The 23,076-nt window shown below is 33.0% G+C and overlaps 2 protein-coding genes across 2 annotated transcripts; one reads left to right on the top strand and one right to left on the bottom strand.

The window, feature by feature from the left end:
* The first annotated feature begins 4,694 nt into the window (after positions 1 to 4,694).
* On the top strand, positions 4,695 to 15,396 carry LOC134269675 (carboxypeptidase Q-like). Its single transcript, XM_062751883.1, has 14 exons — positions 4,695 to 4,774; positions 7,772 to 7,864; positions 7,983 to 8,114; positions 8,557 to 8,618; positions 8,939 to 9,106; positions 9,397 to 9,561; positions 9,773 to 9,857; positions 11,149 to 11,252; positions 12,294 to 12,380; positions 12,508 to 12,579; positions 12,690 to 12,734; positions 13,472 to 13,547; positions 13,721 to 13,900; positions 14,438 to 15,396. Exons 1-14 carry the CDS (start codon positions 4,744 to 4,746, stop codon positions 14,542 to 14,544), a joined length of 1,407 nt encoding a protein of 468 aa, XP_062607867.1. The 5' UTR covers positions 4,695 to 4,743; the 3' UTR covers positions 14,545 to 15,396.
* A 3,451-nt stretch (positions 15,397 to 18,847) lies between these two features.
* LOC134269670 (uncharacterized) lies at positions 18,848 to 22,195 on the bottom strand. Its single transcript, XM_062751878.1, has 2 exons — positions 21,673 to 22,195; positions 18,848 to 19,201 (listed from the first exon to the last, which is right to left on the bottom strand). The coding sequence occupies exons 1-2, from the start codon at positions 22,136 to 22,138 to the stop codon at positions 18,891 to 18,893; spliced, it is 777 nt and encodes a 258-aa protein (XP_062607862.1). The 5' UTR covers positions 22,139 to 22,195; the 3' UTR covers positions 18,848 to 18,890.
* Between the last annotated feature and the right edge of the window lie 881 nt (positions 22,196 to 23,076).

Raw genomic sequence — 23,076 nt, 5'->3', positions numbered from 1 at the left:
TCCCTAATTCTAGACACATTCTGTAGCCAATTTGTATATTTTATCCACCTCCCAACCATTTAAGTTGTCTCTACAATCTATAAACTCGCCTGAAGTTAAATTTTTCGCAATCTAATAAATAATTTTAATCAAGCGAGTTTATCACTTTGTATAGAAACGACTATAAAGGGTTTGGAGATGGATAAAATAGGCAGATTAATTAAATAATAACCCTGGATCCGCCTATGGTACATGTGTATTCCTTGATAGCTGCAGAACTGTAGCTCTCCGAAAAAAAAATATTGACAGACAGGAGAGCTACAGTTCCACCCATTGAAAAAAACTGTACATTTACTGCGCACAAAAAAGTGCGCTGTTTCTCGGTTTATTTCTCCGTGTTTTTAAAAATGTCATCTCAAATTTTTACCAACCATGTGTTCCTAACATATTCTTTCACTGTTTCCACAACAAAACATTCCTTATAATTTTTTTTTAGCCCTCTTGGCCCTCAAATTGAGATCATTGAAAATTCCGCCTATTTATACTGCCATTTTCGTTTGCAAAATAATTCGGTCCAACGCAGTTTGTACATATGTAAACTACGAGAGTACTTGATAGAGGAGTAAGGATTTTGTTTAAATCTAGCTTTTTGTGTAATTTAGGTAAGAATTTGGATGAAATAATCCAGAACCGTGCGCAGTTTTTTGCGCGCAATAAATATACAGTTTTTTCAATGGGTGGCACTGTAGCTCCCCGGTCTGTCAATATATTTTTTTCGGAGAGCTACAGTTCTGCAGCTAGAGACAAGGCATTCCTTTGGGTACCTGTACAACAATTTTAACCTTAACCTTTGAGTCTGATCTACTCTTGAAAAAAAAAAAACAACTAACTTTGGCCTTAACTTTTGGTGCATGGGCTTTAAAATTTCACATTTGTATTTCTTATGACAATGCCTTACCACGGGTACCTTTAATTTGACCCTTTGACTTGGACTTTTTTTGAAAAACAAAAACTGCATGGAATGGACAATCATGCAGATAATTACGATTCTACAGTGCACGTTTCTCAATTTACATCTGCCATCTCAAAATATATCTTTTAAATTAAAAAAAAGCATATATCGAATAGAGAAACTTAAATAGTTATTAATTCCTTCTAATTTCAATGCAAAGATTGATTGATTGATTGTTGTTTACCGTCCCTCTGGAGAATTTTTCACTCATATGGAGACGCCACCGCTTGCCGGTGGAGAGCTACAACTTTTGTCCTATACTCGGCACACAGGATCATTGAGCAGATTTTTCGGACTAATCCCTAGATTAGATATATCGGAGTTCAAATGTACCTGATGCCTTTTTACATAATACCAAGAATTAATTAATCAGTTAATAAATAGCTCTCCTGAAGAGTGAATAGAGAAGGGGGCTAGTTTTAGTCAGACTGTCCTAACAGAGTTAAGGGGGATGTACAAGCCATATTGGATCTAGTCTGGTGTGAAATAAGAAATACCAAGAATGCGCTTAATACTCTACTAAACTAGCCCAAAGTTACTCAAAGTGCTAATGCACAATTACCTACTGTTAGAGACCAAAATCAGTTAATAATTAAGTTTATTTTGTTTTAATTAGGAGGAAATTAATCATGTTAGAACTGCGCAGCTACAGCATTCACGATTGAAAAATGCATTGAATATAGTGTTAGTTTGATTCATTGATAATATGGCTACAACCATTTGTTTCGCTTTTTTCTTGTCATTATCCATAATTCTTGAAAATTTGATTTTTCATATGGGTGTCTTCCTGAGGCCATGTGTTTATTTCGTCCGCCATTCCTCTGTCACACAGAGTGAATAGCATTGATTTTAAAATAAATGCGATCATAATAACATCAAGACAAGAAATAACTAAGTAATAATCATTAGGTTATATTACTTACTACTTTTATTTGTTGCATTGCATCATCTGATTAATGAAAAAAAAGCGATTTTAACCCCACTCCAGCAAATTGGGAAAAACTGTTCTGTTTACAGCTCGAGTTTCCTCGATAATATCATTCCACTGAGCACGTGGTTGGCATGTGCATATATCTGCTGTGGATAGATGCGTTTATTACCATGATTGTATTTAATTTTTCATGGAACAAGTCTTGATGATTTGTTGGTTTCTTTAAAACTCAAGAAAAAAGATAAAACATGTCCTAAACATATGTGATTACGGTGGGTCTTTTTCCTGTGGCGATAGAAGTTATTTTCAAATGGGGCACTGCAAAGGATGCTTAGCATTTAATTTGAAAATGTTAAACAATATGCGGTGCATGAAAAACAAATTGTAATTACACGTCTTACATTCGAAAAGTTGGTACATGTGTCTATTTTGTTTAGCAGTTAGAAAGAAAAAGTAGGCAGTTATAGGATTTCCTTCAGGCACCTCACATAAATAGCTAGATTGTTTGCAACGAACCACACATTGTATGGAGTAATGTTTGGACATAAAAACGCATCATGTCTCATTATGTTGACAACATTGTTAGCTCTCGCTCATAGAACATACGAAGCTTGATAAAATATATTGAGTTGTTTGTTTGAAATTTAGAAGCAAGCACAATGTTTGCAAAGAAAAGTCCATTGCATAAGCTATGTCTATCACGCAAAAAAATGAGAGGCTAACCCCCCCCCCCAAAAAAAAATCCTTTGTTTGTTTTTCAAAATAGTGCCAAAGATTCAAAAATTTTGCATTACTAAGTATGTGATGGAACATGTACTAGCCTTATAAGACAATTTGTTATAAAATATTTGGTTGCCCTCTCTCCCGATCTATTCAAGTCCTAGAAATGGCCCGACTCATTTTTTTTTTTACATCCCATTACATGTTATTTTTTTCTTCCGTCAACGAATATGTTTAAAATTTTAGGAATTTTTTTCTCACCTATAAATACGGACCCAATAATTTTTCCCTGAGTTGGAAGGACCACCAAACGTCATTTTAAAGATGGTATAAAATATTTATTAATGTTGATTTTTTTCTTTACTCTGTAAAATTGTAATTTTGACAAAAAGGGCAAATAGAAAAAGTTTTTTTATTCATTAAATCTCCTAACCCACTCTGAATGATTTCATTCCTTTTCAAATGTTGCTCCGCTAAAATCAAAATTGTAAATGTTTATTTGACAGAGTATACGAGGGTAAATCAAAAAGTAAACGATATATCTTAGGTATTTGATAGTTATATTATTGTTGAAATATTCAAGTATTTTTCAAAGTGTAAATTGGAGGTCTTTGATAGCATATTGCTTAATTAAAAACACATCCCTTTTCAAACTTGCTAATATATCACTGGGCAATATAACAAGTATCATATTTAACCATCTGCTTTCCTTCACTTAAACGATCTATCCAATAATTGATTGAATTTGTAGGAAGTTATTTGTCTTAATAAACTATGAACAAATTCTTATATGCTACTTCAAAGGCATTTTTAAGATATACCATAAATATTTTAGTCGTTTCTTAAACGAGTTCCACTGAGGCAACCATTTTTCGTCACAAGTACCTGCATAATGACGTCATTATGAGCAAAACTTTATTCAGCATATGCTATTTTATAGAATTTGTGTTTGGCTATGTGTGCACCAAATTTGTTTCTTAAATCTGAATTGTGGTTTTGTAGATATAGAGATACAGTTCGCGAACTTTTTGATCACCCCTTGTACTAGTAGGTACTAAATCAAGGTCATTCATATCGATTTTATGTGTTTAATTTCTTTGTGTTTCATTGGTGATAATTAAAATTTTGATATATATTATAAGTTACATGTATGTGTGGCAAACTTACAAACTTTTAATTCTTAACTTTGATGGTGCTCATTTTTCCTTACCTGGAATCAAAGAGTTTAAGATTTTTTCTTTGATATCAATAAGTACATTATTTAACAACTGTTCGATAATAATACTAAATAAGATACTTCGAGCCATACTATAACACATTTCCTCTTTTAAAAGTGTTCATACTATTTGAAATATTTTGCAACTGTAATTCTCTTGTACATTTAAAGATTGTTATGTCCCTCCATATTAAGAAGAGTTCTGAAAAACAAAATTTTGTGCTAAAAATAGACCACGTGCTGCTATCCATGAACTACTTTCATGGTTCTTTACACTCTTTTTGAAGACAACGATACCTTGTTTTGAACTTGAAATTATCATTTAAAAGTGCAAAATTTAGACATTTTCTCAACAAATGGTTGTAGAGAGAACATTGATGCACAGTTTGCATATTTTTTTGGATTTTTTAAGGCTCTGCTGAATTCTGTAGCTGCGCAGTTCTAAGGAGCATATCAAAAGCATTTTTCTGCAAAAGTATAGATTATATATGCACAACGTGCATTCAGTTATGAATATTTATTGTATTTTTATCATAAGGACTTAAAATTTGATCAAAATATCATGTATTTTAGCCATTTGAAGAAATGTTTACATTTTGTTCTCACAGCACTAAAGGTGGCCGTACATCCCCCTTAAACTGTGCGTCATGCCTGTTTACATCATAATTAAAAAATAATAAATAAATAAAACAATAAACAGAAAGTTATTCTTAACACACTTTATGATAAGAGTAATAATAAAATTAACAATACCTTTAAATTATTAATTAAAAGATTTTATTTGCCTTTATTTACCTTTTTCAATTTCGCGGGAATTAGAATAACCCATACAAAGTGAAAGTAGCACGTGATGTTTGTTTTCCTGTCAGTACAGTGAAAATAAAGATGCGTTTTGTTATCCCGATACTGCTTGCAGGTAATTAATTTAAAGCATTGCATCTGTATTATAGAAACAAACACTCTGTTCACAGCAAACTTGTCTTTTGAGGTTTTATAGCCTACAACATGTACTTTATTTCTGAAAATGGTAAAAGAACCAATGTATATATACTTGTCAAAATTTCAAAGTCCCCACTTTTATTTTTTCAAAAATTCCAAAACCCTGAACTTCAATTTACTAGTTGCTAACAAATTTGCCTTTAATTTGTAATACTTACCTGTCAAAGCCCAAAAAAATGTAATCGAATGTGTAATTACTCGACCGTGACCGTTTTTGTTAAAAAGCATAAAGTTCGAGTTCCATATGTTTTTCGGGTGTATTCATTATATTTTTTACTTCCATGTGTTCTCCATCTTTAATTGATAACGAAAAACAGAAAAAAGCTTGAATAAAATGCGGTGTCTGTCCACACAACAATGTGCAAGTGAAGTTGAAATGCCCCAAGCTGATCGTAGTTAACGAAAATTCTGTTTTCTTTCACTGTATGACTTTGTTTTACTTAAAAGTTTTTTAATTACTGCCAGAAAAATCTACAAAGCATACCTGAATTTCTTTTAATCGTTACAAATCGCTAGATTTTCAACAAACACCACAAAATCATCCTACAGTTTATCCGGAAAAATCAATGGAACCGGAAGCGGAAGTGTCCTCCCCTCAATGTCGAACTGGAGGAGTGGGGAATACATGTAAGGAAACATGTAACTTTTGTTGATAAGGCACAGTCACAATTTCGATAAACCCCCTTGTCATCCGAATCTCAATCCTAATAAGAGCATGCATGGAAGAAGATAAACCGGAGTTTAAGGTAGGATTCTTCTCACATTTCTTGTATTTAAAAATTAATGAAATTTTCACAGAATCAAGAGGACAATATCACTAAGTGATGGTATCAGTGAGATTAAATTTGACCGTTTAATATTAGAGGCAAGGTCAGGTCAAGGTCATTACCTATTTCCTGGACATTGAGAATAAAAAAGTACTGTTTCCAATCATGCTATCCCTACTTGTAATTCAAAAGATTGAATGTTTTTCTTTTTGCATAAAAAGATACTACCATACAGGTCCTATAAGATGATATTACCAAATCGACATGGATAATTTAAATAAAATGGATATTTGCTAATCCGAATTGCCTCTACTTTACTTAAATTTTAAGGATTTATTAGTTATTTTTATATGCTTCCTATATTTAACTTTTTCCAATTTTTACATATAGTAAAGTTGTCACATAAAGGTACAAAATGATACAAAAAATAAAAGTTTTGATCGTTTACTTTGAGAAAAATAACACTTTTTATGGATTTTTGGCTCACATCTGTACTTCGATTTGAAGCATTTAAAAGCCAACATAGTTCTAGTATGTGTGGAAAATCTTATTTATTTGATATATTTTGAAACTTTAGTCCCTTATTATTAATTTAACTTACATTTGAAAATTTTGTCTAGTCTTTTCTTGCGTAAAAATTATAACCAAATTCAATGTTCTATGATAATTTTGAAAGGCAGAAAAGAAGATATTTTCATACGCCACCATTCCGCCAAAAATATAGTCCCTGCTAGTTTTCAAACGCAGTTTACCATTTCTATTTAAATTTGTATAATTGTGATGAGGAAAGAAAAATATGGTCTTTAAAATCTCTTACATCTAAATATATAAGACAAATCAACAAATGTACTTTGAATATTCCATCTAGTCAGAAACCAGAGAAGAATCCTACCTTAAGACAGCTTTTCCAGCAGCAGAATCTAGTGGAACTAGAGGACGACCTATAGTCTCCACATGGAAAAACATTCAATAAAAGAATTTTTCTTAAATATTGTGAACTCTTTGAGGAACGGTAATCTTGCTGTGAATTCGTTTGAATGGAGAATAATGCAGTATTTAACGTTGTGAATTTTTAATTCAAGGGTGCCTTAACTTTTCTGCATATTGTGTTATAGCGCTTCAATAAAAATAAATTAAGTAAGAAAAATTATTTTGCTACTTTATTATCCTGTATACTTATTTAATTATACTGTTAAAATAATTTAATATAAGAGGGGTGTAAAGCAAAAACTTGCCCGGGGACTTAGAAATTTTGACTAGTATACATGGACTCTGTCATCATGTTTATGCATGCTAAGCCATTTAAATTTATACATGTATAGCATCACATTTTTGCATTGTTTTATGATCATTGACATTCTTCTGGACACTTGTATTATGTACAGTGTGATCAGTGACACTGAGAACAATATAATGTAACTTGGTCATTTATATAACCACTGATAACTGTTAAAAAAAAAAATTAATTATATTGTTATAAAAAAAGGAGAAAATCTTTAAATTGTACATTTATTATGTTGAAATGCCCCTCGGGGCCCTTGATTGGTAAATAAAATATATCTTGTATCTTGTACATGTTAATTAATTATATTTAGAACATTTTCACTACTTGTTTGCATTCTGTTATGTTACAAAAATAGATAACAAGTGCATCACTTTTTGATTGTGGAGATCGAAGCACATGGATTGATTAAATTCATGCTTCCCCCTCCCTAACTTTTCAACAAATTACCAAGGCTTTGTACATACTGTAAACATATTTACTGATATTTCTGGAAAGTAAGCAAGTATAGAAGCTAGGCTCTATCACTGGCGGATTTAATATTGATATAAAGTTTTGAGTCCAAAAAATACACAATATTTAATAAATCATTGTTTTTGGGTGTGGCTTCGGGCCCCTACCCTGACCTAGAACTGGTCGGGCCCCCCCTTTTAAAAATTTCTGGATCCGCCACTGTCTATGACCAAAGTTTGAGGGCTCATCAAATGCATGACAAAGTCTGTGAGAATGGAGACAGTTTTCTGGCTTTGAGTGAAATTCTTGGATGTCTTCTATTCTCTGCCAAGTTCTAGGGTCTAGTCAAATATAGCATCAGCCATCTTAATCTTTTATCTTAAGAATTAATATGCTTTTATTATAATTGTAGGATTCCTATTAACATGCCAGGGTATACCTGTTAGTGACACCCGCCTGCAGTGGATATCTTCACGGACTTTGGCAGATATAGAAGCTCATAATAGTAACTTAATTGATATGCTTGTCAACTATTAGTTAAGACTTTGCAGCCTTTGTGTCAATTTATTCTCTCTGTAATAATTTTTTTTATCATGGGAATTCTAAAGAATTAAATTTTTTAGGTGATGCTGAAAGGATCATTTATCATGCTATGTATGGACCTGCACAAAATCAGTCCTACAACAGACTTGCGGAGTTCACAGATACATTTGGTTCTCGGATAGCTGGGTCTCAAAATCTGGAAAATGCTATTGGTAATATTCATCAAGGATATTTCTTATAATTGAAAAAAATTTTAATCTTCAATTCTTGAAATTTTTCAAGCACTTCTTAGAATTCTACATTGGGTAAAAGCAGTTTTAAGACATGTATATTTAGTACAAATACCGGTAACTTGAAATTTAGATTGTATGGAAATACTTCAGATGCATAAAAGTTCATGGTATATATTATTCACACCTTGTTAATTTTAACCAAAATGATGTCTTTTGTTGTAACCAATTTTACACAAGACAGTGTTAACCAAAATGATGTCTTTCTTTGTAACCCATTTTGTACAAGACAGTGTTGCAGTGCATCTTTGATAGACCAGTGATATAATCTGAAAATAATATCATAAAAACATCTATGATTATTAATGATTGCTAATAAAAGTTTGTTAGGATAATGCATTTTTGACTTAAAATTTGTTTATAGATTACATGGTCTCAAAATTGAAGGAAGATGGATTAGACAATGTTCACACTGAGGCTGCACAAGTAGGTGGAGGAAAACATTGCTTATTTAATATGCTACATTGTTAATCAAATTGTATTGATTTTCATGAAGTCAATCAGCTTTTAAAAGCATTAATTGTATTGTTTGAATTGTAGTTTTTATTATAAGGAAACATCTGCAGAAAACTTCATTAATTCTGAAAAAGCTATATACTTTGCTCTGCTTGTTACAAAATGATCTGACTAACAAAGTTGGATTATGAAATTGTTTCCTGAGTGTACAAATAACATCATGGATTAGGGATTAGGCCTATTTGTTTACACATTTTTTGAAAAAAAAAGAAGATACTTTTCATTTTCAGGTGCCTCATTGGGTGCGAGGTGAGGAATCGGCCGTGATGCTGTCCCCACGGTATCATCCGATGGCCATACTGGGACTAGGGAGCAGTATAGGAACCCCAGAAGATGGCATCACAGCTGATGTGCTGGTTGTGACCTCATTTGATGATCTGAAGGCAAAGGCCAGTCAGGTGGGGTAAAATTTGTGTAGTTTCTTTTTGCAACTTAACTTCAAAGGGTACCCGAGGAATTTATGTTTTTAGATGATAAAGTTCCAAAGTTCAAAGTGATCTACTTAGAGACACATCTTATGTATCATAGTTAACTCAATTTCAAAGCACTGAATTTTATGCTAAGGGCAACATATTATCATTATGTCAGAGTTCTTTATAAAATAAAATACTACAAGAACCATATCCTTGTTAGTAATAAAGAAGTTTTATTACAAAAATATGGAACCCAATTCATCTTTATTTTCCAGGCCAAAGGAAAAATAATAGTGTACAATCAGAAATTTGTGAATTATGGAGTAACAGTAAAATACAGACAAGCAGGGGCAGTGGAGGCAGCCAAGGTGGGGGGTGTAGCCTCCCTCATTAGAAGTGTCACCCCCTTCTCCATATACTCTCCCCACACAGGGTGGCAGGTAATATACTTAGGTATTCCCCCCCCCCTCCATCTCAATATACACTCCTATAGGTTGAAGCCGATGTACCAGATACTCAAGATATTACTGAGACCCTTTTTTTCGTAAACTTCTCAAACTGGGTACTAAATAAATTCTTGAAATTCATGTACAGCTTGATCTTTAGACCATTTTAACTTATACATGTATATAAAAGGATTTCTTTATTTAGGATTATGATGACAATGTAAAAAAGATTCCCACTGCCTGTATCACAATAGAAGATGCTGAAATGATGCAACGCATGCAAGAACGAGGTAATTATGCGCCCGGATTGAAAGATCCAAAGCGTATATTGTTTTTGTCCTGTCTGTCTGTCTGTTTATCTACAAACTTTAACCTTCGCCTTAACTTTTGAACTATGAATGATAGAGACTTTATATTTTGTATGCATACTCCACTAATAAAGCTCTTTCAAATGACACCAAGGTCAATGACCTTGTGACCTTGACTGTGACCTATGAGCTAAAAATAGAGTTTTTTGCAAAATTTAACCTTTGCCATAACTTTTGAACCATAAATATAGAGACTTCATATTTGATATACAAAACAACACTTATTAAGCTTTTTTAAAAGACACCATGGTCAATGACCTTGTGACCTTGACTGTGGCCTATACGCTAAATATAGCTTTTCTGATGGCAAACTTTAACCTTCGCCATAACTATTGAACGATGAAAGGTAGAGACTTAATATTTGGCATGCATACTCCACTAATAAAGCCCTTTTACATGACATCAAGGTGAATGACCTTGTGACCTTCACTGTGTCATATGCTAAAAATAGCTTTTTTTGAACCTTCACCATAACTTTTGAGCCATGAAAGATAGAAACTTCATATTTGGTATGCATACTTCACTAATTAAGATCTTTCAAATGACACCAAGTTCAATGACCTTGTGACCTTCACTGTGACCTTTATGCTAAAAATATGTTTTTAAATTTGTTGCCATCAGGCGCATAGTGTTTCACAAGCACGTCTTGTTAAAGCAAGCATTATAGTTATGAAATGATAGCAGCTCTAGGATTCATACTCTTTCTTATTTTTTGCTCTGTTGGAGAGATATACAGTGAAAAACTAAATTTCATCGGGTCAAATGTTTGTGTTTTGATGAAAAAAAATCATTCACTTGGGTTTGATTTTACAAGTACGGTTGAAGAGAATCATGATACTGCAGTTTGATAATTTTAAAATTTTGTAGAGGATATGAGTTTGAACAACCCTCTCCCCAATGAAAGTTATTGTAGTGATTTCACAGTATAATTATAGATATCTATAATGAGGTATAAATCTATAAGTGGAATTGATAAATTTTCTTACTCCAGTGGTTGCGGAATGAATTATCTGATAAAAAAAATTTATTAAAACTTTTAAAAATATTTTTAAAAACTAGTATATATCTAGTGTACTTTTAGTATGTTAATGATATTTTATCAGTATGGAGTATCTTGCAAGATGTCATTATGAATATAAAGTGTATGAATAGTATGTTACAGAGGTAAACTAGAACAATTTCTTTTTAATTTCCTTATTGTATGTTGTCGAAGGGAATAAAATACGAGTGACATTGAAAATGCAGGCGAAGAATCTACCTCCTGCAATGTCAAGAAACACTGTGGCAGAAATTAAAGGATCCAAATATCCTGAGCAGGTACAGTGCTTGACGTATTGAACTCATGCAGATAGGATTCTATATGGACTGTTATGCTATATTAGGCAATATACTACTGTAGATTCCTAATTATGCGCGAGGAATTAATTATAGCGTAATTTCGTGAGAAGCAACACTCGCGAAATAAAATTACTCGCTTTTATTTTTATGTTGCTGAAATCCATGTAAATTCTATTGATCAAGCGTCCATACTATTTAACGTTCTCGCGATAATAAGTACTCAGACACGAAAAATAAGGAATCTACAGTAATGGTGTAGAGATTAACAAAGGGATATAATGGAAGAGTTCTTTCCTCTTGAAGAATCAGGTAACAGTGTCTCATCAGGTAATTGTGTCCAAATCTGAAGATGAGGAGGTCATTCTAAAGCTAAGGAAGTAAATACTGTAAACCAACTTTTATTCGCGACAACTTTATTTTGCAATTTACCAGGCGAAAACTAGTTTGGGACAATTGATTTTTGCAATCAAGCCTTGGATCAGCTGTTAATTGACACAGAGACTTTAAGGAAGGGTTCATGGCGAGAAATATTTGTGATGACTTCTCGCATGCAAATAAAAGTGGGTTTACAGTATGTGAAGGATAGTGTCCTCTACAAAACAGCTAGGATATGCCTTTTAAATGTAGTTAAGGTTTTGAAATTGTATTTTCTATATAAGTTTTAATTTCTACTTGCTCTTACCATGAAATATTGTTGATTCACATCAGTTGCAGACATAGCCTCAGAATCAGGTAATGTAGCCACAAATGAGGTTCAATTTTTACAAATGGAACTAAACTAGGAATAAAGGAAGGCTCTTCATTAGAAAACAAAATGTTACTCAAATGAGTGTTGTTGAGTGTTTTTTTTTAAAGAAAAAATTAAAATATCAAACTTTGGTAAAAATTTTACGTTTTACATGTATAAAAATAATATCAATCTATAATGTATAGAAGTTCACCTTTTGTATAAAAAAGATTGATCTACAATGTAAAAAATTCACGTTTCTTCAATAATACACCTCTACCTGTTGTATTCAGGTTGTGTTGGTGAGTGGTCACCTGGACAGCTGGGATGTAGGTCAAGGTGCCATGGATGATGGAGGTGGGGCATTTATTTCATGGCAGGTGAGTCTCCTGAATACAGTGGGCCAGATTTAATGAAGAAAGTAAAATCATCAAGGAAAAATAAATCGTAGATCTCTCATTAGACATTCACTTAGGAACATTAACTTACTGACTTTCTTTACTGTAGGCTTTATCCATTATCAGACAGCTAGGACTGCAGCCAAAGCGTACCATTAGAATGGTCATGTGGACAGCTGAGGTATTTCAAGTGAAATTGTTCAAAATGTTCACATTTTCAATATCATTCTAAAATCTTTATTATGACTTGTAAAAGAAATTGTCAGAAGAATCGCCTTATTTGTATTTCAGGAGGAAGGAGGGTTTGGTGCCCAAGCTTACTACAACAAACACAAGGCAAGCAAAAATGATTTTTTAAAGTTCATAAATATGGAATTATTTTGATTAGCAATCAATTTCTCAATTACTGTATTCAATGACATGTACAAGTATTAGCTCACCTGAGTCAGAGGGACAAAATAATGCTTAAACAAGAGATGTTTGTAAAACACTTGTGCAGCCTTCCTCCCAATCGCTGGAAATTTTTTTGATGTCCAAGGGGCATAACTCTGTCAAAAATAGCTCGATCAATTCAAAAACAGAATTTCACTTAAATATTCTTATGATAAATTTGTATACCAAATTTTATTTCAATATGTGCCACTTCTGCAAAGAAAATGAACGGAAACTGCAAATAATTGTAATTTCCAAGGGGCATAACTCTGTCCAAAATGACCCGATCGTACCCAAAACAGATATTCATCTGATAAATCTGTATAATAAATTTCATTTCAATATGTGCAACCACTGTTAAGAAAATGGACAGAAACTGATGGTGGACCGACAGACAGACCGCACAACAGACAGCAGCAAAGCAATATGCCCTCCTTTTATTATCGGAGTTTTTTAAACAAATTTTTATGTAGAAACCTGTTGTTTCAAGATTGTGTTCACATCAGGGATCACATTTTTACAATAAAATAAAATGAAATAAAATCTTTAAAAAAAATCAAATCTGGGCTGTTATATGGTAATGTCAGTAATGACCTATTGTAGAGTAATGTAAGTAATTTTACATTGTAATGACGTTGTAGGGAAATGTCAGTAATTTTGACCTTGTGATGGAGTCAGATGGGGGAACATTTATGCCACTTGGATTTCAGTTCAATGGTTTGTAGAGCAATTTAGCATTTTTTTTTTAAAAGATTGTTAAGGAGGAACTCTTTATGCTACTTAACCAGACAGTTTAAATTATTATAAGACAACGATGATGTTTGACAAAGCAACTTTTGCATTTTGATTACTATGTTAGATAAATTTAATTGTCTTCTTTTTTTTCACAGGCAATTCAGCTGCAAAGTCCATTATGAAAAAAATCATTGAACCACTTCAGAAAGTTAGATCTATCCCCCTCCTGCCTAATGGGGGTGGGGAGGACATTGCTGAGTGGATAAATGCAGGAGTTCCCGGGGCCAGTATAGCAACAGATGATAATAAATACTTCAAATTTCATCATTCAAATGGTAATTATTAGGACTCAGAAATATGAACCCTGCAGAAATTTTATGGTATTGTCTAGCTGTTCATCTTTCTGGATGTCCATTAAATCTTTTGTTGTATGTGACACAAATTTTTACTAAGGTGTTCTCAAATTATGAACATAGATGCTGTATAGTATTATAAGGAAGACATATAGAGTAATCCATCTTCAGCTACAACCATTTCATGGAAACTTTTGAATATTACTAACTTATTAGAAGGTGTTGATTGTATTAAAAAAAAAAAAGAAAGATACTTTAATAAAATCTTTTTTATTTGTGACATTTTTAATTTTTACGTAAAAATGCAAAAACTGCGTGCTCACAAAAATTTTATTCTTGTCTTCTTAGAGGTACCACAAAACAACAGTGCAAAAATATTCAATCTGAAGTTTATTCAGAATATAAATTTCGGCAATACAGCCCATCAGTTTACAAAGTAAGGTGTCAACCTATAAAATTTTATGGACTCCTTTATTTGTCTCATTTTTATGCTTGTTTTTAATCTCAATTTTTATACAGGTGACACTATGACAGTACAGGACCCTGTGGAGATGAATATCTGTACAGCTCTGTGGACCGTTGTGGCTTACACTGTCGCCAACCTAGAAGATATGTTACCCAGGTGATCAAGCCGTTACAAAATTTAGACCGCAATCTTCACATACCACACAACAAATATATAGAAAAAAATGAATATATAGTCAGATCCTAAAAATAATGCATTCAAATCTATTTTTGTGAAGCAAGATTAGAATTTCTTAAAAATAGATACCGTAAGAGATTTAAATAATTTGGGATATTATTGTCATACATGTATATCTTATTGAACTTCAAGGGAGTACATGCTCATGTAAATTAGACAACATACCGATAGATTTTTTTTTTTAATATTTATGTACATGTATATTACTGACTCAGATATGATATTTTCTGTGCATAAAAAGTATGAAAGTATATTCAGAGAATTTATTTATTAAAAAACGGAAAATCACTCCCTTTTGTTGCTGGAAAAACAAACTCCTTGTTCACCTCTTTTTTTCATTATAAAAAATTTGTTATTTCTATAGATCTGCACTCATGATTAATAAGGTTGCATGAGTTTATTCTAACACAATATTTTATTTGTCATGATGTTATTAAATTTTTGTTTGCAGTTACTAATAGCTTAAATAGTCTGAAGAATACTATACAATTTTAAGGTTCATCATTCCTCTGACAAGAGAGATAACTCTAACTGGAATAAATTACTTTTTATTCCTTTAAGATTTACATAGCCATCTCTGGTCATTTTGCCTTGCAAAAATGTTAAAACTATGTGCAATTTAATCTACATAATTTGTTTTGGGAAATCATAAGCATTTAAATAAATCAGCATTTTATATAAAGAATAAACAGGGAGATGATGAACATTAATTTCATGTTTTTCTACATTCTGTTTAAGATTAAGCTTTTTTGTGGATTTTTGATATAATATTTTTATTAAATTTAGAGATTGTTCTATTTACTGTTAACTGCTTAACTCGTGTGTTTGTGATCATATCATATTTTTTTACTACTAGTAATAAACATTATGCATCTGTTACTGTGATATCTGAATACATATTGATTTTAGATTTTTTTTTTTTTACATTCCCAGTGTTTTGATAATTAATGCCAAAGTGATGCTCTGTCTTTGTTCTTCTGCACTTTGGTTTTGTAGAAGCACTTACGTGATTTGTCAGTCTGTCTCTCTGTAATCATTTAAGACAGTAAGCACCTTTATAAGTGATATTTAGTTTACTTTAGTGTGTATTTTTGGAAGAGTGTGATCTACTTATTTTCAGCAAGATGTACTAAGGTGTGTTAATAGATCTGTAAAATATTGATATATTTATAAGACTTGCCTCAGTTGTATATGATAATTCTCAAGTCAATCTGATGAAGATCAAATCCTTTGATTCGCTCACACATGATTGCTAAACATGGTATCATCATGGCTTTCACTTCTGTAACTGAATTCTTAGATGCAGTGTACTTCTAATTGAAGTGAATGTTTGATTGGATAAATGAAAGGTCACCAGGTGATGACCCTGAATGAGGTTTCTCCAGATCCTTGTGTGAGCATATCAAAAAATCTGATTTTAATCAGATTGTGATTTTAATCAGATTGACATTATAGTTTACTTCTGTAAAACATGAATTACATGTGCTAACAGAACTTAAAGAGAAAAAAAAAATAAAATTTATAAAATTATCATATGTTTTTACTCTTACAATGTAAGTTAGCATAATTAATTTATTTATTTATTATTATTATTATTATTATATTTACTAACATTTTCATGAAATTTGCAGGAACAATGTGTTGTTATCTGAAGTTATTTTATCCGAGAGATTTTTTGGAAATTTTTTTCTGGTGCCAAGTTACGGACAATTTTCTGATTTTAAAATGCAATTTTGTCTGCAGTTAATCTCAAGAACGGTAAAAGATATCAAAGTGAAACTTTCAGGGATTATAGATCGTGATAGATACTATCCAGGACGCGACCTTTTGTTCGTTGTCAATACTTCCTGTCGTTAGGAGATGCGAATTGAAAAAAGCTTATTTTCTAACTTTTTTGTTTTCCATTATATATTATTGATTTTTGGAATATTAATAGAGACCCTTCTATATATGCTTACTATATAAGTTGTTTGAATATTGGTTAATCTGAAGGCTAGATATTAATATTTGAAAATCTGAAGCGGGCCCAAGATGGCGGCTGTCTCTGTTGACTCCGCCATTTCGCAAGTAGGGGTTTATGGAGGCAGCTGAGCGTTTGATTAAATCATTCTGACATAAGGATACATGAAATGTAAGAAAACTACTTGGACTTTCACGAAGTAGTATGTTGCAATTCAGGGTCAATCTTGAAACTTTATTCCGTTTCACTGCTTTAGTGTAACTTGGCTAGATACGATATGTAATGTGTACAATGTGTTAAATATACCTTCTTAATGTCGAAATAAAATAAAGGCGATAAAAACGATTTATTTATTTATTTAATTTCATTGAAGCTATCACACCTTTTTAATAGATCAATCCAAAGAAAAGGCGAGAATATTTACTCGTGGCGTTTGGTGCGAAATTATGAATAGTGGCCAGCCTTTTATAATTCTTAGACAAACAACTTAGACTACTGAACATAAATGGTATCTGGTTCCTTGATCGTCGTAGGGCGAGACATTTCAGGTTTTTCAGCCAACCATTTCTACCTTTTCAGTAAAGTGTAACTAATCGGGATAGTTCACTTTGGGGATAAACGGAAATTTAAAATAGTTAAAAATGATAACTATTTCACGTCTTTAGTGTTACTTACCTATATACGATATAGAATATGTACAATGTGTTAAATATACTGTCTAAACCTCGAAATTTAGGCTATAAGAACATTCTTTTTTTCTTAATTTCATTGAAGCTGTCACACCTATTTAATGGAACATTCCAAAGAAAAGGCGCGAAGATTTACTCGTGGCGTTTGGCGCGAAATTATGGATAGTGGCGCGCCTTTCAAAGTTCTTAGACAGGTTTATTGTTGAAGAAGTATATACAAAAACATTCTGAGCAGTTGACCCAGTAGCGTAATTTAAGCGCGTTGGGAATAAAAGAGAAAAAAGCGCATTGGATTTTCACGCTGGCGACCTGGATTCAATCCTCTTTATGGCAATTTTTTTTTTATCACTTTTCAGCTCGATTTTCGAGGTTTTTTTTTTTCCTGAATCGGACGGAAGACCTCTCGTTGCTCGCAACGAGATCGTATCTAGTTTATTTATATTTACTAACATTTTGCAGGGAATTATTTTAACTTGAGTCTTTCAAGGAATTGAGCTTTGCCTTATATACTACTTAAGAAAGACATTAATTCATAAAAGTCTTTTCACACATTTGGGGGGATAGGTAGAAATTATGAATTTTATTGTATACAATGAATCAACCAAGCTGCAAAGGCAACCTTTAAATGATAAAACAAATCTATACATACATGTATAAGCACCACAAAAAAAAGTACTGTGAGCACTTAAATTTCTCCCATATGTTTATAAAGGCAAAGTCCATGTTTTGGTGGGAGACCCAAATAAGAGTTGGATCAAAAAGTAAAATTGGACACACGTTATGTTATAAAGAATCTATGAAAATATCATTAAACCAAATTCAGTGGTATAGGAGGAGTTGTGGATAAGAGATGGGTACCCTGAAATATTTTAGGAAGGCAGTATCCATATGGGAAACCCAAAATATGTGTCAAATCAAAAAGTAAAATATACAATGGGACCATATAACAAAGATTCTGTGAAAGTCTTTTTTCATTCAGTGGTCTAAGAGGAGTTGCATATAAAATTTCCCCAAAGCGTAATGGACGGATCTGACAAATGTACAGACAAATGGACATCTCTAGTATACCCTCCCACTTTTCAAAAAAAATTAGCTTGAATCTGAATTAAAAACTATTCAGTACATCCACATTTTCATATGGTCATGCCACTGAAAAACGTATCAATATACCACCCCCTTGAAAAGTGGGGGCATATATTGATGGAGGTGTCCATCCTTGACACATAGGAGTGCCTACCATCCCTTATCCTCCTATTATTTATCAAAAATTTTCATACATTTTTACTACACAGTGGTCCTTCGAATGAGACTGTATAAACTGAGGTCCTGTGTTGCAGTAGGTGCTGGCCAAAAAAAATCCCTTATATAGTGCAATTTTTCATCTCCTATTCAGTGTTCCAATTGCACAAATGGTAAGGTTGAAGTTTTCTATATAGCAAAAAATGAATTTGGTCATTGTACTCATGTAGCATTGGGTGGCCCAGGTGTCATTTTATGAGCTCGGTGCTCACAGTCCTCTTTAAGTTTTATTTGTTGACAAATTCCGATCTACATGTATAGTAAAACAAAAAAAAAAGTTTTAAATTCAATCATAACACTTTATTCGTACAAGATTAAAGTTCATGAAGACTTCAAATCCCGGTATCTTCCTACATAATGATCGTATAATGAGGGTTCTTTAAAATTCCCAGTCAGGTTGGACATTGAAAGGTTTACTATTTTATTGTCTTTCCTCTTCAGTTGAAATGACACATAATTTTGTCCTGCTCTTGCATTTAGTCCCGAAATATTTGTTACAGGCACTTCGTGAGTAGTTGTCATGAAGAAAGGGGCGAATGTTCGGACTCGCACCATTTTACCGCCCTTTAAAAGCCACAAACTCCGCACACATCTGTCGCAGATTCGACAAATCCCACTTGGAATTATTGTAGCTGAAATGAAAAAAATGGTTTTTAGCTTGTGACAAGGATTAATTTTTGTATCAATGTTTCTTCTCGCAACTTTTATTTCCCATTAATCGAAGATAATCTTTAGTACTCATTTCTTTGGTTTGGTTGGAGCCATCTTTGCTAGCCAAGGGTTTCCAAACCAGAATATTTTGGTTTGGAAACCCTTGGCTAGCGAAGATGGATTGGCTCTTGATCATTCATATTTCAAGTGTTTTCTTTGTGAGAAGACCTTAATTAATTGTCATATGTGTTTCTTCTTCAATCTAACTTGCAATTGTATGCCCTTATAATAATTATTGAAGATTTGGGGGCATATATTTTTAATACTCTGTCCATATGTCTGTCTATTTGTCTACATAAACTTTGACCTTGCCTATACAGTACCTTTCGATTGATTGGAGCTAGAGCTTACATATTTTACATGTGCACATCTACATATATTTCTTTTCACAAGACCTAATTCTTTCGGTATCAACATGTTTGATCTTTGATCTCTTTAGCTACCAAAACTCTGGTATGGGTCTACCCTCAGGGGTCATATGTTTTGAAGCAACTTGAATCCATATATTAGGACCTCAAAAAACCAGTGGTTGTGGAGGATCAGAAAGTGAAAATGTGAAAAGTTATATAAAATGGAAATAATGAATATGGTAGTAATCAAGCTCAAATGTCCAATAAAACAATATAAAACAGGAACAGAGCAAACATAAAACACCTTTACAACAAAGGAGTAAGCATCATAAAGACAAGAGGCCCACGGGCCTTAGGTAGGTCACCTGAGTATTGTGTAACAACTTTCAAACAATTATATTTGGTACGTGTTTTAAACCGGAGGCCATGAAATTCACTTTTACAATTTTGGTCAAATTATTAACCACCTTGTGCTCTTTGTCATGATCACCCACTGACCCATGGGAAAAGAGAATATATATAAAGATAAATGTATTTGCCAGATGCGAAATCTTAAAATAATGGCCTATCAATTCACAAATATGAAAAACATCAGTCAGCATTGCATTTTCAATATAATCAATAGAAAGCAGAACCCCTGACCCTGGGGCCATAAAATTCACAATTTTTGGAAGAGGCACTCTTGCTCATCATTGCTGAAAAGGAAATAATGTATTTTCATGTATAATCTACTCCTCACCAGAACCCCTGGGGCCATAAAATACACAATTTTGGAAGAGAAACTCTTGCTTATCATAAATATGTGCTTAGTTAGTTTATTTAATACTTTTCAAAAATATAATGCATTTTCACTATATAATCAAGAGTTGACCCTGGGGCCATAAAATTCACAAATCTGAAGAGGCACTCTTGCTCATCATAACTATGTGCTTAGTTCCGCTCCATATAGTTTATGTGGAGCCGATGAATTTCACAAATCTGGAAACTCTTGATTGGGATAACTATGTGCTTAGTTAGTTTATTTAATACCCAGGACAAGAAGAAGATTTTCAAAGAAATAATGATTTTCAATATCTTGATCAGAAAAGCTCACTTGCACCTTGTGGGGGGAGCAGAGAAGAAGATGAAATAATGCATTTTCACTATGTAATCTATAGGTTACACCAGAACCCCTGACCCTGGGGCCAAAAATTCACAATTTTTGAGACAAATCCATTCCCAACAAAGTGTAAATTTTCACTATATAATCAAAGAAATAAAACTTTTGGTATCATGCTCTTTCATAAAGAAGAAGATTTTTAAAGATTTCATTAATTTTAGTGGTTTTGGCCCCACCCCTCAGAAATCAAATCTGGGGACCATGAAATTCACAATTTGTGTTCCCCTTCTAAATGCTGTATACCAAATTTGGTTGAAATTGGTTCAGTGGTTTAAGAGAAGAAGCTGAAAATGTTCAAATGTTAACACACGACACACGAAAATATGCCACTTAAAAGTTTTCTGTAAAATGAACATATGTATACATGTACTGCAATAATGCTTTGCAGCAACATCTTAATCAGAAAAGTTCACTTGCACCTTGTGGGGGTGGGGGTTCATTGAAGAAACAAATCCATTCACAACAAAGTGTAAAACTTCAAAGAAATAAAACTTATCACTCTTTCATCCACGAAATCAAATCTGATGAACCAATAATTTCCCTCTAACCTCGAATCGCCCAACGAAAATATGCCACTTAAAAGTTTTCTGTAAAATGAACATATGTAAACATGTACTGCAATTGCTTTGCAGCAACATTGCCGCAATTTAATTTACATACGAAAAACGATATTCCTATGTTGCTGCAATATAATGCGCATTATATGCTGCAACACTTTTCTGGCAATATTGCCGCAAAAATGCCAAATCTAATTTACATACGAAAAATTATATTACCGCAATATTGCTGCAATGTATTGCCAGAATGTTGCTGCAATATTGCGCCAATAATGCCAGAAGATGTTGCCAGAAGGTGAGTATTTTGGTAAGGGGAGTCTAATCACCTAATGCAATGGACAACAGCAAGAATCCTGTGAAGCCTTTATTCTTCCAATATACAGATTCTGTTAATCCTTTGTTTTCTTCATTCCTGGGTACCGAATTTCTCAGTTGTATTCGAATAATATCGGCTATATTGAGGAAGAAAATCACACACAAAAATCCTGTTGCTTTCAGCATTAAATAATGGCGAGCCCTCCCTTCGTCTTCAAATATTTCTTTGTCAACTATGATGTCATCATATTCATCTTCCTTCCATTCATCAAGCCAGCGATTTTGTCTTATGTTTCTTCCCTTTCTGCTTTGATAACCAACACATTGAACACAACAGTACACAGACTTGTCAGGACTGAGGAAATTCGGAACATTAGCATTAAGTTGGTGTCTAAGTCCTGATGAAGCAATTGCGATATTGTTTCTTATTAATGAAACACGAAATGGAGAATGGAAAACCCTAGCTATTCCTTGCATAATACTGTGTCCCTTCAAAAACTTTTACAGTGATAAAAAAAAAAACTTGCTACTGTCACAGGTTATCTATCCTGAGCTATTGGGTATTGTTAGTTCGTACCCTGTTGAATTCGGTCCTGCATGTAAAAATGATGAACACACCTTTTTTTAGTGTTTTTGATTTTTAAATGCGTAATGATATTTTCTAGGGGGAAATTGCAAACAGAATTGGGTCCATTTAGTTCCTTAGTCTTTTAATAAACAATTTCCCAAAAAATCATGAAGTTATACATGAAAGTAAAATTCAGAGAATTTGTGTCACATGAGGAAAAAAGATGAGGATGCTCAGATTGGGGGTCAAAACCCCTTTCCCCAGATTTGCAGAATTCTTAAATGTATGAAGTACTGAAGCAAATAAAGGGTAGTTGGGGCCATAAGGAGTTATATTATATACATGTAGATGTTAAATGCAAAAAATTGAAACTGAAACTCGGAAATGACAATTTATGCACAGGCAGAAAATATGAATATACGACCTTGACCTTTGGACCTCAAACTCAACAGGGGTCTTCACTAGACCAAGGAAAGTTGTATAAAATTTCATAATTGCAAAAGCTCAAAAACTTCTTGAGATATAGCATTATAGAAACATAAGTATTAAAACAGACTTAATTTTTTAACTCTTGACATTGACCTTTTGACCTCAAAATCATTAGGGGTCTTCCTTAGGCCATGGGTAAGTTGTTGTGCAAAATCTCAGTGCAAATGCCCTAGGGCTTTTTGAGATATCACGTGGAGGAAAGTGTTACAGACAGACAGAAATAAAGACGAATGGGTGCACAGACAGACAGGCCAAAATAAATACTCCCCACTATCAGCATCGGACAAAACAATGTTCTAGGATTTTTTGACAATTATCTTTGGGCTTGAGATTTTATCTTTTTGTTCCCTGCTTTCAA

Source organism: Saccostrea cucullata, unplaced genomic scaffold, assembly GCF_032062105.1.
Source record: "Saccostrea cucullata isolate Sc308-1 unplaced genomic scaffold, CSIRO_AGI_Scuc_v1 ctg3010, whole genome shotgun sequence".
Taxonomy (NCBI): domain Eukaryota; kingdom Metazoa; phylum Mollusca; class Bivalvia; order Ostreida; family Ostreidae; genus Saccostrea; species Saccostrea cuccullata.
Note: the sequence above shows the minus strand (reverse complement) of the source record. Positions and strands in the feature narration are given on the sequence as shown.

Coding starts and splice junctions, on each gene's coding strand:
- LOC134269675 (XM_062751883.1), top strand. CDS start 4,744: ATGCGTTTTGTTATCCCGATACTGCTTGCAG. Junction 9,858..11,148: donor GCAACGCATGCAAGAACGAG/GTAATTATGCGC, acceptor ATGTTGTCGAAG/GGAATAAAATACGAGTGACA. Junction 12,381..12,507: donor GGGCATTTATTTCATGGCAG/GTGAGTCTCCTG, acceptor TCTTTACTGTAG/GCTTTATCCATTATCAGACA.
- LOC134269670 (XM_062751878.1), bottom strand. CDS start 22,138: ATGCAAGGAATAGCTAGGGTTTTCCATTCTCCATTTCGTGTTTCATTA. Junction 19,202..21,672: donor GCTGTTGTCCATTGCATTAG/GTGATTAGACTC, acceptor TTTTCATTTCAG/CTACAATAATTCCAAGTGGG.